The 19,491-nt window shown below is 58.3% G+C and overlaps 1 protein-coding gene across 31 annotated transcripts in view; it reads right to left on the minus strand.

Moving 5' to 3' along the window:
• The window catches only part of ABLIM2 (actin binding LIM protein family member 2), a 141,845-nt gene that overhangs the window by 59,913 nt on the left and 62,441 nt on the right, over positions 1-19,491 (minus strand). For all 31 annotated transcript variants that reach the window (XM_049108532.1, XM_049108552.1, XM_049108548.1 and 28 more), the window contains exons 5-8: positions 19,160-19,286; positions 16,396-16,489; positions 6,488-6,575; positions 3,618-3,676 (exon numbers count right to left, since the gene is read on the minus strand). In XM_049108532.1, the coding sequence (XP_048964489.1) occupies positions 3,618-3,676; positions 6,488-6,575; positions 16,396-16,489; positions 19,160-19,286 (368 nt within the window). The remainder of the gene's footprint in view (positions 1-3,617; positions 3,677-6,487; positions 6,576-16,395; positions 16,490-19,159; positions 19,287-19,491) is intronic.

Below are 19,491 nucleotides of genomic sequence, written 5' to 3' on the forward strand. Positions count from 1 at the left end.
AGGCCCCCATTCAGTTGCTCTGTCCCTCCCTGTCGCCCCTGAAGCACCCTGCACCCCGGAGCCTGCCCACCCCACTAGTTCAGGGGGCACCTCTAGACCACTCTTTCTCATCTCTGCATTCCACCAGCTAGCCAAGATACTCAGTAGGCGCTCAGCGGCTGGCTGTGTGTTGAATGATCACATGACCCAATGACCAAAGATGCACCAGGGATGGGCAATCAGGGCCACAGCCTTCTGGAAGGTTTTCCTTGGGCACCCTCAGCAGACACCCAGGAGCCATTGTGTCCCAAGGGGTGGCCATGCACCAGGGGTATCCAGTCAGGGAAGACAGAGGGGCCTCCCGCTCCTAGCCCATCTTCACAGGGAATCCCAGTGCTGGCTTCTCTTGCTGGAGAACAACTCAGAGGCACGGACTGAGCTGGTCCCAGAGCCACAAGGAGGAGCACTTGTTAAATGACTGGTTACTGGTCAGTTAATGGTGAGTTAGCTCTTGTCTGGGTTACCAGGTAGCAGTAGAGCCAGGTCCTCCTGAGGGGGGGGGGGGGCTACTTTCAGAGAGAGTTAGCAATGCCTGCACCCCCTCTGCTGCATTTCTCAGGGGCCTGCCCGGCCGAGCTGACCTGCAGCTGACCAGGGCTGGCTGCTTCATGCTCCTGAACTGGCTTGCATGAAATGAACAACACAGAAGAGTACAGCTCCGTCTTCCTGTTGCCCAGGCTGGGAGCAGCCAGCCTGGCTGGGAGGATGATCTCCAAGGGGACCCGTGTGCCCAGGGAACACCATCTGTGCCTGCTCCGTCCACTCACTGCCGGCCCCGCCCCGGGTCTATTCTCACTTCTCAGGCAAGACAGAGGAGGCTCTGAGGAGCCAGAGTGAGGGAGGGTGAAATGCAGGACAAGCAGGGCATGACTGGGGCCTGGATCCTGTCCCAGGACACAGAGGGCAGGCCCTGCGCCAGCCCTGGGGCACAGCACCAAGGGGGCAGCTGTTCTCAGGGGACCAGACGTTTCCAAGGCGTCTGCAGAGACACAGCCCAGGAAGCCAGCCCTGGCTAGGCAATGACCCTTTTCTTATTCCCTGTCCAGCATTCAGAGGGGCCTCTCTTCCTCTGGGCCAGTGGCTGCGGTCACCACAGGTTGACTCCCTGTGGGCCCCAAAGCCAGTTCCACAGCCAGGTCCAGAATCCAGGAGCAGGTCTGACCATCCCCACCTGTCCTGGAATGGGCTAGCCATGGGCGTGGGCCCCCATCCTAACCCAGTCACTCTCAGGAGATGGGCCTGGAGGCTTCTCAGACATGGGCTCCCTCCATTAGGTCCCTCGGGCAGGCCTTTGGGTTGGGATTCGGGCAGGAGTCCCACAGACAAAGGTCAGGACCCTGTGTGACGTTAGGGTCAAGGATGTTGCCTGGCTCATCTCTGAGGCCCAGGGTGGCCCAGGGAAGCTTATAGAGGGAACTGTGGGCTGTATTAGCCATCTGACACAATGGTGCATAGTCGTGATGTGCCCACCACTTACTGTGACCCTGGTCCTGGACGTGACAAACTAGGCATGGTGCATCATCTGTGAGCAAGCCCATGCCTGTGAACATAGTGCCATGCAGTGGTCACCCACAGTGACCAAAGGGACCCTGCAGATGTGACTAAGGAGCCAGAGTTTTGAGGTCACCCCGGATGACATGGGTGGGCTCCCCGGGATCTCAGGTCCTTGTGAGGAAGGCAGAGGGGTCAGGGCACATGTACTGACAGACAGAGGGGGGTCTGAGTGATGCAGGGCCTCTAGACATGGGAATGGAGGAGGAGGGAGCTCTCCCTGGAGCCTCCAGAGCAAGCATAGCCCACCGACCCATCCTCAACTTCCAGCCTCCACAAGTCAGGGAGCCCATTTATGGTTCTTTAAGCCACTACATTCGTGGTCATTCACAACAGCAGCCACCAGAACAGCTATAGTCACCAGCTTCCTCCTGTGGTCCCCACAGCTCTGTGTCCCTGGAGCTGGGAGACGGCTGTCATGTGGATCTGTCCCCTTCCTCACCTTCACACAGCCTCCTGTGTGGGGCCTTGGGATGGGTGCCATCCTGCACATGCTCAATGTGAGGGCCCCCTGGCAGTGGGGACCAAAGGCCAGGCAAAGGGGCAGCAGCTGTGGTCCCACAAACTGAGGAGCAGGGGGGCAGGGAGAAGGCTGGGCAGGCGCTCTTGGCCCCATCCCAATGTTCTTTAATTTGGGCTACAGTTCTGGGAATTCAGCCAAAATGATGACAGGTGCCATCTGTGCACATGGGGAGCAGTGGGCCTGGCCACCCAATCCCCCTGGGGTCCCTTCCCAGGCTCTGGGCCTTCCTGGGTCTCCGTCACCAGCCAACATCCTGGTGAACCTCAGAGGCCCGAGTCCGGGGGGATTCCATCCAGCCCCACCAGAAGTTCCCAAATCCTGCTAGTTCTGGGGATGGGGCTGGCTCGGGCCTGCCAATGGGGTGGTGTGCATGCTGTAGAGCTAATGGGCGAGGGGACTCTGTCCGTCCTGCCTGGATCCCTCCCTCTAGGGCTGCCAGGTCTCATCCTGCAGGCTGGGCTCCGATCCTACTTCCTCCAGAGGCCTTCCCTGACCATGTGTCCTGCCTCCCCCACCTCCATCCCATCCCGTGGTGTCCTCATTCTCCCACCACCTGCCTTTGTTGCAAATCTGCCTGTGTAGGGGTTAATTACTGTCTCTTCCAGGAAAGTCAGTCCTGAGAGGACACCTGTGCCCACCTCTTTCCTCACAGCTGCACATCTGTGCCTGGTGCCCAGCTGTGTCTCTGAGCGGTGAAGAATTTGACTTTGCCCAGATGGAGGGCTGGCCTGCACCCGCGGCCCTGGGGGTGATCTGTGTCCACGGACAGCATGTTCGTTCAGGGAGGGGGTTAGCCACACCCAACAGTCTAAGGGGCGGGGCTGGCCACGCAGGAGAGATCAGCCACGTGATGTGGGGGCGTCCGGGGTCGGCCACCTGGACAGTGAAATCAACCCTGTGGCAGCCAATCAATGAACCAATCAGTCAGCGAGGCCCCAGGAAGATCTCAGGACACAGAGCTTCCCGGCCTGGCAATCTTCGGTGCATCGGTCACACATGGGCTGGGAAGTACCAGGTCCCATCTGCCGGGGAGAGGACCCTCCCGGACCCTGCCCCCCGCGCCTCCCCCTTTGGCTCACTTCATGCATATCCGCTCCTGTAATAAACCCTAACTGTGAATGTTAACAGTTTTGGTGAGTCTGTGAGTCTTTCCCACGAATGAATAAGAGCAATTTGGGGCCCCTCAAACTTGCAGCAGGTGTCACAGGTGTGGATGGTCCGGGGAGTGCTGGGACTGCCGCTAACGTCACAGGGGTTCCCAACTGTTGCAGCCCTCATGCCCGCTGGGCCAGTGGAGAGGTCGGCGGGCCGGGACCGGGAAGCGCTGAGGTGCCCCGCCCCAGCCTGCACCGCCCTCAGCTGACCCACTGGCACACCTCGGCACCCCTGGGCTAATGCCATCTGGCCCATGGCCCCGGCGCCACCGGCCCGTGAACGGACAAAAGCCGGTGACCACACGCGGGCGCTGAAGAACGCGCTGGAGCAAGTAGTAAATTGTACCAACCTTGTTTTTGTCTTCAGTTCTGGCTGCTTGTCGGCACGCCGGGTGCCAGATGGAGGAACCTGCGGACAGATTCCCGAGAGGGAGGTTCAGTGATTCTGCCCACGATGCAGGGCTGTGCAGAAAGCCAGAAGTGGGGTGCACATGGACGCTCGTTCACCCACCCATCCTCTGTGCTGGAGTGGGTGCTGGGCCTGGGGCAAGCAGGCCACTGCCCTGCCCCAGGAGATCACGGCATCCAGAGGAGGCTTCGTAGAAGAGGGGTGGCAGGGTGCTTCTAATTCAGAGACAGGGGAGAGGACGGGCTGCCCCTGTGTGTGGTGCACAGCTGGGGCGGTGGGAACCAGCTCAGGAATGGGGACTCGGAGGCAAGAGCTCTTGGATGGGCGGCAGGATGGGGAGCCTTGGCTGGGAACTGGGGTGTGGGGTAGAGAACAGATTTGGGGGCCGGAGGCCGGACACAAGCTTCCAGCACTGCTCCGACCCTGTCACTAACACTCTGGGTCTCTGTGCCCGTCCTGCCTCAGTTTCCCCAGCAGCCAGGGCGGCCCTGCCACCCATGCCAACATCCAGCACCATCAAGGTAACAAGAGCCCCACATGTCCTGAATTTTCCTAATTCAAGCTCAGGTTCTCGAGGTGTCAGATTGTTCCCATCTGCAAACAGGGCCGATACCATCCCTACCTCACGAGGCCATCGTGACGCCACGTCGCTGACCATGGCTGATGCACTAGCTGTACGACCACGGTTTATCTTGTGCAGGGTGGCCTCAGTGCACGTCAGCCCTCCCTGAGCCCCATCATTCAGGGCCCGGAGCGCCTGCCCTCCCTCTGGGGCCTCCCTGGACCTCAGCCTGACCCCCTCACCCACTCTGCTGCCATCTAGGTTCAACGGCCCATCAAGAAAGGGGCTGTTTCTGCCCCATTCCCTCACCTGCCCTCCCCGCCAACCCAGACAAGCCACAGAGGGCCTAACATGTAATAGGGACTTACAAGTGTGTGTGAGGGAAGAGCGACATCCTAGTTCTTGCAGAGCCTTCCAGCCCACATGATCTAACTTATAACTGCCCCTCCCTGGCTAAACATCTGTGTTGGCCTGGAGCTCTTGGGGAGACCACGATTTAGTCGTGTGTGTGTGTGTTTGTGTGTGTGTGTAAAACATTCATTTTTAACAGCTGTTTACAATTACAAGAGTAATAGGTAAGCAATTGATATTCCTTATTAAAAATTAAAGAAACCCAACAAAGCATAAATAAGAAAATTAAAACCAGCTACAACCTCCTGCCCACGCGGCTCAGGTGGCCTTCTAGCATTTCCTGTGCTTTTTTCAGAGAATGTGGATAATGCTGTACAAACATAGTCTTGTACCCTATGATTGTTGTTTAAGATGTCCAGAACAGTTCTCCCATATAATTAAAAATCAAAGCATAACCGTAGGGCCGTGGGACATTCCACCACACAGGGAGAGGAGGGTTTATCTATTGCTCGCCCACTGGTTGTGCTATTTTATTTCTAAAGTCATGTTAGCGGGGAGGTGGGGGTCCCTGGCATGCAAGTCCTAGCACATTTCTCTTACTTACTTAAGGACTTCCTAGAAATGGAGTCTTGGCTCCAAGGGCATGGGCATTTTTGAGGCTCTTGATGCAAACTGGTGATTTCCCAATGTTTGCCACAATCTGCCAGATAAGAGGCCCATTTCCTTGATCCATCAAAACGGGGACATGCCCTTGCTTTATAATCAACCCACTGGGGAAAAACAACCTCTAAGTGTTATTTTCATGTGGGTCTCCCTGATAACGACAGAGCGTCCTATATTTATTGGAAAGGGATCACCCCGGTAGGTTGTGCTGTGGTAGTGGGGATGCGTGGGCGTCCTCCATGTCCACGGAGGCCATGAGGCTCACTGGGGCCCCTGCTCTTCAGAGCTTCCACTGTATGGGATTCACCACCAACACCTTGATGGAGTGGGCCAGGCAGAGGGTCTCAGGGTGTCCAGGCAGGGGCGGGGGCCAGACACCCAGGCTCTGGTGCTCCACCGTGTGGAGATGGAAACCCCTGCCCTCGGTCCACCCCTGGTCACACCGACTGGGACCTCTGAGGCTGGGAGAAGGGATGGGACTGGCTTCATATCCCTGGGAAAGTCACGGCAGGGCCCGCTTAAGGAATGGGGTGCCAGCCTCAGCCCAGAGCCATGAAGAGCGTCTTTATTCCCTGAGACTGGGTCCCCCTTGATGGCGAGCTCAGGGCCGGGGGCCGCCGTCCCAGTGCCATTGTGCTGGGCATCGGGAAGGCCTGAAAGCGCTATTTATGGTGGAGGGGTGCACAACGCCGGTGCAGGGGGGTCCCCTCCCACCCAGACACCCCAGCAGCATCGGGAGGAGCGCACAGGACGCCTTTCATGGGCTCTCCAGCAGACGCTCGAGGAACAAGAGGGGACGCTGGGGACGAGGCCGCCCTGGCTGACATCACCCCACGAGGTTCGGCTCAGAAAGGCAGGACTGTCTGACACGCAGCCTCAAGACGGCCGCCCCATGAGGTCATGAAACAGCCTGTGAGTGGCTCTCCCGTCCGTCCAGCCCCGCTCGGCTTGCCTCCGGGGCCACTGGACACAGAGGGATCATTGAAAAGAAATAGCGGCTGAAGAGAGGAGGTCTCCGTCCCAAACCCATCCTCTTGGGGAGGGGCCGAGCAGCCCTGGGCACCCCCTACCCCACACCCAGGCCATCACCGGGTCCCGTGGCTCTGCCTCCCACACGCTGCCGCCGGGCTGGGGGGTGGGCTTCCCGGCTAGCGAGGTAACAAGGCGACCCACCCGCTCACACCTGGCGCGTGGTATGGGCCCGAGGGGACCAGGCGGTGCGGTTTTGTCCTTACCTTGAAGATACATCTCCTCGCCTTCCGCAAACATCCGGCCACACCTGACGCATAGCGCACACAATGGGTGGTAGTGTTTTTCTCCTGCCTGTGAAGACAACGAAGTAGACGTGTTTCTACCAAAGCTGAAGCGGCCACACTTGGCTGGTGGGCACAGCACACCCTACGCAGGGTACTCGGGGGATGCGGAGGGGATGCTGTGTCCCGTATCCATTGGGGGCTCGAGACGGCTCGAGAGAGAGTCTGGGTCCCATGAGCACTGCCAGGCTGTCCAGGGCACTGGGTGTGGAAGCGGGCCATGCGGACCGGGGGCCACGTGCACGGGGGGCCACGTCTGGGAGCAGACACCCGGCTGCACCGCCCAACCTCCAGGGGAGCAGGGGTGTCACCCAGCTCCTCGGGCTCCATGTTCGATGGATCTGCCTCCCTCACAGGGCAGGGGGGCCAGGTTCTGACCGTCTTTGTACCTGGGGGCAGGGGAGGGGAGAGGGAAGGCTGAGGCTAACATGATCTCCCCAAGCAGAGGCACCAGAGGGGAGGGGTGTAAGATGATTAATCCTGGTCTTACGCATCTCCAAATTGCTCAAATTTCTCAATTAGTATTTACTGCTTTTATAATCCTTGGCATCCCTTAAATTAGGTGAAAAGATTAATACGGACATAACGTGAGCTGATTACATGGACTGATGTAAGGACACAGCAGAATCACCCGAACTACCGCGTCTGGCACCTCTGCACGGCAATATTCTCAGCCTTGGTGTAGGGCGGGCGGCAGCTGGCTGCCCGCTGTGGTGCCAACGCCACGTCCCACTCTTTCCGGGAAGAAGTCTGACGGCCACTCCCTGAATGTGACTTATTAACGACCACGTCCCGGGATGAGCAAGTCATGGGGTAAAACGAGCACAAGGGTCTCACTCTCCTCCCCTCCCGGCTGAGCCGGTGAAAATCTGCCCCAAGGTGATGCCTGTGTTGGGGAGGAGGAACCCAGAACACACGCCTCTCCTGAGCATGTGCCCGGCGGCACCGCCCACCAACGCATCTGGGTGTAGGGGTTCCTCCCGGGGAACCCGAGGGGAACCCGAGGATGATGCATCCTGTCATCCCGCCCGCTCTGGAGGCTCGCACCTGTGCACCAATTGTTTCCACCCACACTCCACCTGCGGCCCTCAGTGTTCTTTATCTCCTCTCAAATGCCACCTCCTCCTGAAAGCCTCCCCGGCATGCTTCCGTCGAGTCCCTCTCCTGGGCTCCCACTGGTTTCTTCTTCCCAGCTAGACAGGGAGCCCCTTGAGGGCCGGGCCTCGCCGGGGCCACTGCAGGAACCGGTAGTTGCGGGGATCTATCTGGGTAGCGGGTCGCAGGGCAGCACTGGCCCAGGCAGAGCAAGGGTGAAGAGGTCGTTTCAGTGATTTTAAACCCTGCGACCTCTGAACTGTCCTCACGCCCACCTCACCCAGGCCGCCTTCCCATGGCCTCAAACAGCAGTTCTGTGACAGCCACTTGGAGGAGACAGTGCTCCCTGGAGGGAAGCAGACCCTGCCATCTACACCTGAGTAGGAAGACAGAAAACCATGGGGATGGTTTCTAAGACAACAGGCTTGAAACCTCAAGGGGACAGATGAGAATTAACACAGAGTGGAGATGCAGCCCCAGGCCGCTGTGAAGGGCAGGGCCTGTTGTTAGGGAAGCACTCCCACCCAGATCTGGCAAATGCCCCAGCCCCCAAAACTAACAGCCACTCCACCTGCGTTTCGACAGCTCGAGGCCCTTTCACATGCTACCTTGTCCTCACCCTCCAGAAGCCCTATGAGCTACATTACTATCCTCATGTTCCACCTGCTGCACAGAGAGGCAGACTGAGTGGAGAAAGGTCACACAGCACAGAGCTGGTGGGGCAGGACTGCAGCAGCCCAGGAGCACAGTCCTTTGTGCCCTTCCAACCCCGGCCTGGGTCCAGGGTGCTGACCACAGCCTCACGTGCTTCCCAGCCCAGACCCTGCCTGGAGTGTCCACATTCAGACCCTGAGGACCTAGGAGGGAGAAAAGAAGCCAACACCGGAGGGTACAGGTTGCATCCGTACCAAGTACAGAACCAGGCAGACGAGTCTCCTTTACTCAAGTCAGGGAGGCAGCTGCCCCGGGGAGGCGGGAGGTGGTCCCGGAGGCTGTGCTCGTTCTCCTTCTTGATCTGGATGCTGGTCACCAGGCATGTCCAGTTTGTGGACACTTATCAAGCTGCACACCTAGGATTCGTGCATGCCTGTTTATGTGACACACCAAAAAACCCCACAAAATGGACTGATGACCTAAAACTATAAATCTCTTAGAAGAAAACACAGGAGTGCCTCTCGGCCACTCCAGGTTTAGCAGTGCGTTCTTGGATTTGACACCAAAAGCATGAACAGCAGCAACAAAAATAGGCATGTTTTGTTTTTTCACAAAAATTAAACTGTTGTGCATCTGAGGACATGGTCAAGAAAGTGGAAAGACAACCTGTAGAAGGGGAGGAGGCATTTGAAACCCTAGATGTGATAAGGGCTTAGCATCCAGAACGTATAAAGAATTCTTGCAGCTCAGCGACAAAGAGACAAACAATTAAAAAGGGGGCAAAGAACTCAAATAGACATTTTTCTAAAGAAGATACACAAGTGGCCAAGAAGCATATACAAGGCTCTCGATAGCACTGTCGTGGAGGCAGGGCAAGTCCAAACCACCACGAGACACCACTCCACACCCATCAGGGTGGCCATAATCGAGGGAAAACCAAAGGGATGGTACATGTCAGCAGGAATGTGGGCGAAGAGGGCCCCTGTGCACCTGCTGGGGGCAATGTGGGTGCGGCTGCCAGCGCCCCAAAAAGTGAGATGCAGAGTCACCATCTGACCTGGCAGTTCCACTCCGGAGCGTAAGAAAAATGAAGGCAAGGGCACCCGTATCTTGTACCGGAGTGTCCAAGGCAGCAGTTTTCACAGCAGCTCCAGGGTACAAACAGCCCCAAGAGGCCCCTGGGGGGTGGGGGGACACACGGGCAAATGAACTGTGGTTTAGCCACACAACGGAATATCCTTCAGCCTTAGGAATGGAGTGCTGACCCGTGGGGCCCCAAGATGTCCTATAAGGTGGGACACCAGAGCTCCGTCTCCGCCCAGGGAGAAGGTGGCCATCTGCAGGGCAGGCAGCGGGCACCAGAGCTCCCGTGAGGGCCCAGGGAGAAGGTGGCCATCTGCAGGGCAGGCAGCGGGCCCTCCCTAGAACCAAAAGGGCTGGGCCAGCACCTGGATGGCAGACATGGGGCCCCCAGCACTGTGATGAACACCGCCTGGGGTTTCCACATGTAAGGCCCAGAAAGGCTGCAGCAGCTCCAGCGATCGAAGACTGGCTCTGGAGTCAAAAGTCGAGCTGCCCTCGCTCCTTGTACCTATCGGTCCCCAGTGTCACTCCTGTTGTCTCTCCCAGCGGCCACAGTGACCGGATGTTCCATATCATCAGAACACTGAGCAGCCCCTGGACTTTCAGGGCTTCTCCTCCCAATTTCTCCTCCCAATACACGAAGCACAGCCGGCCTGGAGCGTCCATCGCTGGGGCGTCCTCCGTGCAGCTACCCAGCTACCCAGCCCCCAGCCAGGTAGACAGCCCAGCCCCTCACCAGGCAGGTCTTACGATGACTCAGATTTTTAAAGAATATTAAAAGCTCATGAGATTCTGCAGTGCGTGATTTTAAAAAGATGTCTGTGCCTTCTGACGAGTGGCTGTCATCTTTAATAAGACAGAACGAGGCTCATTAGGAACCAGGAAGGCGGGCTCCCAGGCTCACAGAAGGCGCCGCTGTACCAAGTCAGAGCGGAGGGGCTGGCGTGCACCCCATCACTGACACGACACGCAGGGCACGGCCAGAGCTTGGGACTTAGGGCAATATCTCTGGGCTCCAGAAACTCCCACCCCACCCCTCCTCACCGGGCCGTGGGCCGCACAGAGGGACAGCCCTAGGCAGTGACATGCCCGGCACGTGGGAGGCAGGTGTGCTCTCATCCCTGGCCCCTTCTCTTCCCTGGACCACAGGCCGCAACCCCCACCTTGTGCTTTCCAAGTGCTCCCCTGGATTCTGTGCCGCCGCACGAGTCCCCCGCCCCGGCCAGCCAGCTCCTGGGGGCTGCACACGTGCATCTTCCGGTCCAACTCAAAGCTTTCGTTTCCTTGGTGAATGGCCAGAACTGCAGCCAGATCTCAAAGACCTAACCACCGGTGAGCACTGAGATCATGAAATTTACCGTGAAGCTAATCAAAGCCTTCAGCAGGACTGGACAGATGCCGCCGGGGAGCGTCCGGCAGCCGCACACCCTTCCCTTCCCAGATCGCCTCTGCCACGAGACCCCCAGGAGCTACCTCCCCCCAGAAGAGCCCCGCTCCTCAGCATGCAGGGCCCTGTAGGTGAAGCCCTGTGAGACCCACAGCCCCCTACGCAGAGCCCCTGACCTCGCCCCCTGACGCTCCCCATGGCTGACCCCACTCTCCCCATCACTCTTGGCTTGGGGTCTCTGCCGGGAACACGTGTCACCAGGCTGGCACGGCTCGCCCGCTCTCTCTCCTTCTCCCTCTCTCCCACCATGCAGCCTGATCCACATGCTGTCCCCTTGCCCTCCCTGGACCCCAGACCCCGCGGCAGAGCCACATGCAGGAGTGGTGTCCCATAGCGACAGGTGCCTGCTGCTGGTTGTCAAGTGGTCCCCAGAGGACACGAGGACAGTTCTGACCAAATGAGTCTGGGAACAGATCATCTGTTCCACCCTTGGGTGTATTCACGGACATATTAGTGTGTCACATTGCTGAGATGCTCTGCAGCAAAGATGTCCACTGGGACCCATGCCCTGGTACCTCAAACCCAGAAGACCAGGGGGCACAGTGATGCCAGTGTAGACACTGTTATGGACCTATGGGAAGGGTAGGGACCCAGGCTCTGAACTGATGTTAGATGTCTGAGCAGGGGCACGGTATCAGGCTAAAAGCCAGTCAGTACACTCCCATGTCTGTGTGTGCATGTCCGTGTGTGTCCGTGTGTGTCCATGTGTGTGTATGCACAATCTAAAATACTGATTTTTAAGTGCTAACAGTAGTTAGTCTGGGCGATGGCGTGGATCACGGATGATTCTTCAGTTTACTTCATGATAAACAGGTATTCCTTCTGAATATGTTTTTTTAAATAAACACATGCATCAGATTACAAAAAGAGAGGGAGAAGTAGAGGCTTTGGGAAGTTGCATGTGTTTCTGTCCAGAGGAAATGCCTTTATTTTTCTGAAACATACGGTTTATTTTCTCCCAATGATATAAGTCATAGCAGCTCACAAAGGTAAAATGGAACACACCGAGGGAAGACGGGGAAGCAAATACCCGATGTCCTGCAGCCCTAGGGGATGGTTTATTGGAAATGGAGGAAGGTTTAGGGGCTGTCTGACCCAGGGTGGAGCTGCCTGTGTGGCCCCCCCTCCCATCAGGGCTGCCGTGGGTGGGGGAGACACAGTGTTCAGAGGGTCTGTAGGTGCGTGGAGGGTTGAAGAAGAGAGAAGGGGAGGCAGGCAGGGGAGGGAGACAGAGAGGGAGGAATTAATGAGTGGTCCCAGAGGGACCCTGGGCTTCTCGTTACCATGGAGACAGGCAGGCTGCACCAGGCAGGTGGGGCTGACAGCAGCACAGCAGCGGTTACCAGGAGGGCAGGGCCCATCCCCGCCCCCGCCACTCCCACCTGTGCAGGGAAGCGCTCCAGCTCACAGAGAACAAGGCAGGGGTGGGGTGAAGTCGAGGACTGAGCCAGGGACTACCCCCTCACTCAGCACCTCCTTATCAAACTCTGGGTCTAGCTGGTCTGGTTACATCACGGTTCCTGGCAGACAATCCTGTCACCACCTGTCAGCTCTTTCCAACCTGGAGCCTCCTCTGCCCCCACACCCCGGCCTGCCCCACACTCCCAGCCATCCGTCCATCCGTCCGTCTTGGCAATAGGGTGGGAGCAGAGCCCCTCCCAAGGCCCCCCCAGACCCATGAGGCTCCTCCACTTGCACCCCAGCATGGAGCAGGCTCCCCAGGACAGATGCCTCGAGACACGCAGGATGGGGGAAGGCCCTGGGAAGACGATGCTACATAACTAGGAGTAACTCGGGAAGCGGGAGGAAAGGCTCCACCGTGGCCACCGAATGCACATTTCACGGGCGGGCGGACAAGCAGGCGCCGCTGGCGCCCGGATCGAGATGGCATTCTGCCCACTGCACACAGACGCAGCACAGATTGATGGCTCCTGCTGACGGGGAAGGGGGCCTGGGCTCCTCTCCTGCCCGGGCTCCGAGGACAGGCAAGCTCTGAGCATGACAAGCATCTGCCAGGGGTGACAGGTGCCTTGGGGAGTCTCACATGGCTGCTCTGTCCAGCTCCCCACAAGCCCACCCACCGCAGCCCGGCATGGCTCCCTCAGCCTCCCCATCAGCCCTCCGAAGCGCCTGGCAAGGCTTCCTACCTGCACGGGGTCCTCGAAATAGAGCCCAGTCCGATCGGCCAGTCTCCAGGGCCCACTCCCCGGGCAGGTCAGCAGGAACGGGCAACGTGACCGTGAGCAGGGGCACCCTCAGCCTTCAGTCACAGGTCTGGATCCTTTTCCTTCTTCTTCGGATCCTGCCACCTGCCACCTGCCACCCGCCGGCCCCAAGAGCCCACTACCCACCCTGCGGGGCGCGCACGCTCCTGGCCAAGTTTAGGTGGCGGCGCGGCGGTGGCGGCGGCAGCTCCCCCTCTGCGGAGTCGGGCTCGTCTCTGCCGCCCGCCGCTGCCGCCGCTGCCGCTGCCGCTGCCGCCTGGCGAGGAGGATGCTCAGAGCTTTGCAGAGCCCGCCGACTCAGCCACGCCAGGGAACTCGCCGATGGAGGCGAAAACAAAAGCGTTAATCTTCCCTGGGAGGCCCTTTATGCTCTGCCACTGACGAGCAGGAAAATCCTGACCTGTTTTCCCCTGCTCTTTGTAATTAAGACGGTCCCTTCCTGATGATAAACCAGAACGCACAGGAGGGGCTCCGTTCACAGTCAGTGAACCCCCACATTCTATATTTGGCCCAGCATTAAGTATCAGGGATGAACAGTGCACACGGGGATCACCCCACCTTCCGGATCCATCAAAGGGAGGCTTGCGGATGACCTGGTGACAATAAGGAAGCCCCCAGCCCCCAGGATTTACCACAGAGCCAGCCCTGAGCTGGGGGACACTTCACAGACGATCTCTCATTGAATCCCCGAGATACTGGAATGTTCTCTTGCTCAGCACAGTGCTTGCTCAGAGCAAGTAGCAGGGTTGGGGTCAGGTCTCCACCCTCGCCCTGGGGTGCAGGGGCTGGGGTCCTCGGTTGCTGGGAAGCGGGTCAGGCTAGGTCCAGACACCCACAGCAACAATAGTTCAGCCCACCTGAGCCTAGGACGCACCCCACTTTCAACCATCAGGTGTTTCAATGTGGCAAGATGGCACAACGTGCAAACTGATGTCTACACACTGCGAGAGGTGGCATGCTGGGGAAGGGACAGGCGCCAGGAGCCCGGGCGGCCTGGGTTCACATCTGGCTCTGCCACCTGCCTGGAGCAGGCCGACGACCCAGCACACATGGGAGGTGGGGAGCCCAGGAGAGAGCAGAAGGTCTGGAATAACCTTTGCAAGAAACAAGAGACAAGTGCTTTGAACTGCTGGCAGTGGGCAGGCGGGGCCTGTCCCTAATATGTAGAGTGCCATGAGGTCCAGTAGAGTCATAGTCTCCGTCCACATATTCAGAGGACACAGGTATCAATATTACAGTCACCACACAAGACGATACGTACAAGATGCCCGCAGACTAAATGCCAACAGCCTCCTCATGTGACCCATACGCCCCAATAGAGCTGAAAACCACGAAGACCCCCACCCCTGCAAAAGCAGGCAGTGCGTGGAAAGTACTAATGCAGGCGCTGTGGTCTGTTCAACTGTCAGAAGGACCGGCATCAAGGGACGAGAGGAAGTCACAGTCAGCTTACTAAATTCCAGAATAGTCTGTTGATGGAATATGATGCAACACTGACCCACGCCGACCTACAGACCAGCCTTGAAGACCCCACTCTGTCAGAAAGTCAGGGCCACATGCTGTCTGACCCCATTCATGGGATCTGTGTGGAAGAGGGAAATCTGTGGACAGACAGACAGGAGGGAGACCCGAGGTGCTGGGGCATCAGGCTCTTGTTGAGGTGATGGAAATGCTCTGGAATGGACGTGCGACATGCATGCGTCTGCGTGGATACTGACAGCCACCAAACGGCACACGGTAAGGGCTGAACTGTGCAGTATATGAGCTATGTTCCCAATGTAGCTGTGTAACAAAAAGGCCCATCGTACAAAACAAACAAACAAACAAACAAACCATGCACACACAAAAACAGGGGAATTGACTAAATAGGAAATGTGAATGGGACAAAATCAGAATATGATGTTGTACAAATGGTTTGGTCTCAACTAGAATTACACAGAGAGAGAAAAAACCAGAAGGGAACTAGCCAAAAAGTTCAGCTACCCATGATCCCATTATCAGTGATCCACCCCCCTTGCCCGATTTGTGCTCTGCACACTCCCCACGGTCCGTGAGCGTGAGCGTGGGATCACACCCGTCCTCAGGCCCCTCCCCCCAGAGCTGGGGCCCTCCCACTGTGCGCTGACCTGGGGTGGGTGGGGGGTTCATGCTCTGGGAACCAGGGGAGGGGCTGCACTGTCCTGTGGGGTGGGTGTGACACCCCCTGCCCTCTCCCTTTCCCGCTCCCAGGGATGGGGGGGCCACTGAGGGCTGAGAGGGAATGTGGGTGGAGCCGAAGCCGGAGCAACTCTGTCTCTACTGCTCAGATGGACATCAAGTGTAATTTCAAGAAAAGCAGCTCAAAAAAAAAAAAAAAAAAAAAAAAAAGCAGCTCAGCACTCAATGTACGATTCCGCTGCAGCATTGGGGAAGCCGATTATGTGCCAGGCAGTAGCTGTGGGTACAGGCAGGGCTGGGGTCCCTGGAGTTTCGAGGGGCACCCCATGTGCCCCACTGTCCCTGGCCTCCAGTGCCTGGCCTCAGCTGCAGCCCCATGCTCTTTAAAATGCCAGTCTGACCCGGGCGATCCCTGGCTCCGCAGCCTTCATCATCCCCCCACGCCCAGAGGCCCCTCTGTGACCTGCTGGGAAAGACTCCCAAGCCCCTCGGCGGAGTCCTCTGTCCCCTGTGCCTCTTCCCCAGGGACAGGGGCAGCCCCAGCACAGAGCCAAAGAGAGGCTGAGGAATGAGTAGAGGGATGGGCTGGGTCTGACACCCAGGTGCATGGGGTGTGGTCATCCCATGGGATTTATCTTACTGAACAACTATCACAGTGAATGCTACATGTTCATTTTTCACAAAGAGACAGAGCCTTGTAACTCCCACGGCCATCAAAAGACGCACTTTGAGCACCCCAGAAAGCCCACCTACCCCGTGACTGCTGTGTGACCGGCCCGGCCCAGTGACCACTCCTACGGGCCTCCTATGGGCACAGGGTCCTGCCGCCTTGCACACTTTCATTCCTCCAGAACTCAGACCCTCATCTAGACACAGGAGAGTTGGACCCAGGATCTCAAACAACCCTCCACCCCCAAATACACCTCTCCAGCCTCATCAGCTTGTAGAGGGCACAGGAGAGACCATGTCCAGGGAAGGCTTCCCGGAGATGGCCCTCGCTGAGCAGGCCCTGGAGGGCTAAGGAAGCTGTCCCCTGGAAGAGCTGGGAGGAACGGGGAGGCAAAAGCTCAGGGGTACGTATTCCTGCACAAACGCACATGAACATTGGACACCCCGAGGGGCACGGGAGCAGGACCTGGCTCAGAGAGGGCGCCCAGCGGCCCACTCACCTCCAGCACGTGCCCCGTGATGTACTTCTCACAGCCGTCACAGCGGATGCCGAACTTGGTGTGGTAGTCGGCCTCACAGTAGGGCAGCCCGTCCCTGCAACGAGACAGGCCATCAGGACGCGTACAGGTTCACCCGGGGACCGGGCAGCCAGGTGAGGGCTGGCGGCGGCCTCCAGAGGCTCAGCCGTGGGAGTAAGAGCCACATCTGGGAAAGTGAAGATGCTCCCACCGACGGGGCTCTTCCTTCCAGTTCATTCCACCCCCCATTCAGTAATGTGGGCAGGAAATGGCCTATTGACTTACTAAAGGGGTCTGGGGTGTCCTACAAAATCATGAGCCACAAAGTGTGTGTGACAAAGGTGCCCATGCCAGGACCAGGTCTGTGGATGACGCAATGTCACGTGGCACATGTGGGGTTGGGACAGAGCCTCTCTGTCCCTGGGTGTGGCGGCAGAGGCATCTGGCCTCGTGGGAGGGGACACGAGGGCTGCAGGTGACCTATCCACTGTGCATGCATATTTACAGCGTGCCCACACCACGCCGGGCATCGTTCGTGGTGTGGGGAAGCAGTGACGAGTGACACGTGGCTTTGGGTGCCGCTCCCAGGTATCTGGGCAGCCTTGGGCGAGTCAATGCTGAGCCTCCCCTGAATGCACTGAGAGGGGAATAGCTGGTTCTTGGGGCTGCTGATGGGAAGATAGCGCACGGGGCAGGAGCTGGTTTGAAAGTGACTGTAATTATTATTATGGGGTCAACACAACACAGGAGGAGGCAGCGTGGCAGCAGAGGGAGGGCCCAGAGGTGGTGCCAGGGTTCCTGGGTTGGTGGCCACGCTCCGTGCAGGGAGGTGCTGGTGGGCAGCAGTGAAATGAACAGGCTTGCACTCAAATGCCACCACTCCCCAGCTGTGTGCTCCTGGGCAAGTCGCTTAACCTTTCTGAGCCTCGGCTTCCCCAACCATAAAATGGGAGAAATTATAGTAAAGTCTAATGAAGATGTGGCCAACACCTAGCACACGGCAGGCTCTCGCCAATTGGTGGCCAAGGCCACTGCCATTGCTAACCAGGGCCGCCCCTCGGCCTGGCCCGGCCCAGTAGGATTTGGGTGTGGAGGCCACTGGCATGCAGGGGCACCTGCTGCCCGAGCGCATCTCCCTTCCCCTGCACCGCCAAGGTCTCCCTGTGGTTCCCAGTAGGGTTTTGATTATCATGTGGCTGCCAACAGAGGCTAAGAGTTCTCAACTTATGGGAGACCAGAGCTAATGCCGCCCTCTGGACCTTCTGTAGGACGGGAAGGCTTCCTGGAGGAAGTGGCCTGCAGGACGGGAAGAGGGGGTGGTTTGGAGCCCCTGGAGTCGCAGTGACCACAGGCTATTTCTCTGACCACAGCTCCGGAGAGGATGAAGCCTTTCCTTCCAGGAGAGGAAGAGGTACACTTAGCCCTTAGGACCAACTTCCAAATGTCGCTGACCTCAGGGTCCCAATTACTTCCCACAATGGTGTCTGTGCCCCAAACCCAGGAAGCAGAGATAATGTCTCTATGGCAACACCAACGCACCCTCCCTGTCAATTCTGGGACCATTCTGGAGGCTGCTGAGTGACAGGCGAGCCGTGTGGGTGAGCTACCAGCGAGCGCCCTGGGGGCTGGGCAGGTCTTACTTTACTTTAAAGTGCTCTGTCTCCCAGGGCTGCCTTCATGGGAGTCACGCCCCCCTTTCCTTCACTGTGACAGAGGAACGGCCAGTACCTCCCCCAGCCTGATCTGGCCTAGACAGAGGTCCGTCCTGGCTTGGGGACTTTCACTGAAAACATGTGGACTCCATGACTCCACACGTAGTGGTGGAGACACAAGACAGAGAGACCCCACACTCCCTTCACCCCATTTCCCCTGTGAGTGACCTCGGGCACAGCGAGGGTACGATGGTACGATGGTACGAGTGCAGCCAGGGGATGGGTGGGGGCACATCGGCGACCTCCTCTGGATTCCCCGGGTGTGATGTGTACTCCTGCCTGTGTGAGTGTGCGTGTGTGCATGTGCGTGCAGGTTTCATCCTGTGCCGTTCTATTGTACAGCCAGTTCCTGGGATACTTCTGCTCCCTCGGGCATCGAGAACCAGCAGGGTCTCCCACACTAGCTGCCCGGAGCCCTCAAACTTGCAGGAAGGAGCCTGCTCTGCACACTTCAGCTCACCCCCTAACCCTGTGCCACAGGGCGGCTTCCCTGACTCAAGGCCCCTGACCCCAGGGAATGAAATGCACCCCTTCCCGGCAAACCAGCCACTCCTGCTCAGGGCTAAGTCCTTCCAGAGGCTCCGTTTGCACTGCCTTCTGAGGACACGTGTCCTCCGACCCCCCACTCAAACCAGCCGACACATCTGGGGTTGGGGACACAAGGTTGGTGGGGCGGGGGGCTGCCCGATGGTCAAGCACTGCAAAAGTTGGAGTTGGGACTGAGTCATCACATCTGTCCCCCCCACTCCTGCTGCTGGAGTCAGCTGGCATCCAATGCACATTCTGCAGGTGACCCAGGTGCCACGGGAGGGTGACCCCCATGGATGGGCAAGGGCGGGGGGCACTGTCTGTTTCAATCCGTAGAAATGGAGCTGAGGTCTCTGCAGGCCACACTAGGGAAGCAAGGCTGGTGGGAGGAGATGCCAGGCTGGGAGTCAAACATGCAGGGCCCTGAGGCCACACGGGGGACAGGACAGGAGTGGCTGCAGGGGGACGGACGGAGCAAGCTCACATGGGAGGACCCCGCCACTCACTTGCTGATGTACTCCGCATCGAGCTGCTTCCCGCACGTCTCACACTTAAAACAGCCCAAATGCCAGTGTTTGTCCAAAGCCACTAGGGACTGACCATTTTTTATTTCTGCGCCGCAGCCTCCACAACCTGGAAGAAAGCACAGGACACAGACATCGTCGTTGTGGGCGCCTGCACTGCTGGGTCTCCAGGCACAGAAGTGTGCAGCGCCAGCCTGTGGGGGGGGACAGAGGGGACTATCCGGCTGGGTGTGCTGCAGGGACCCCGTGACATGCCGGCTGCTGTGAACACGTAGGAAACAAATCACAAAGTTCATCCCTGCACACATTGAGCA

Source organism: Canis lupus, chromosome 3, assembly GCF_003254725.2.
Source record: "Canis lupus dingo isolate Sandy chromosome 3, ASM325472v2, whole genome shotgun sequence".
Classification (NCBI taxonomy): Eukaryota; Metazoa; Chordata; class Mammalia; order Carnivora; family Canidae; genus Canis; species Canis lupus.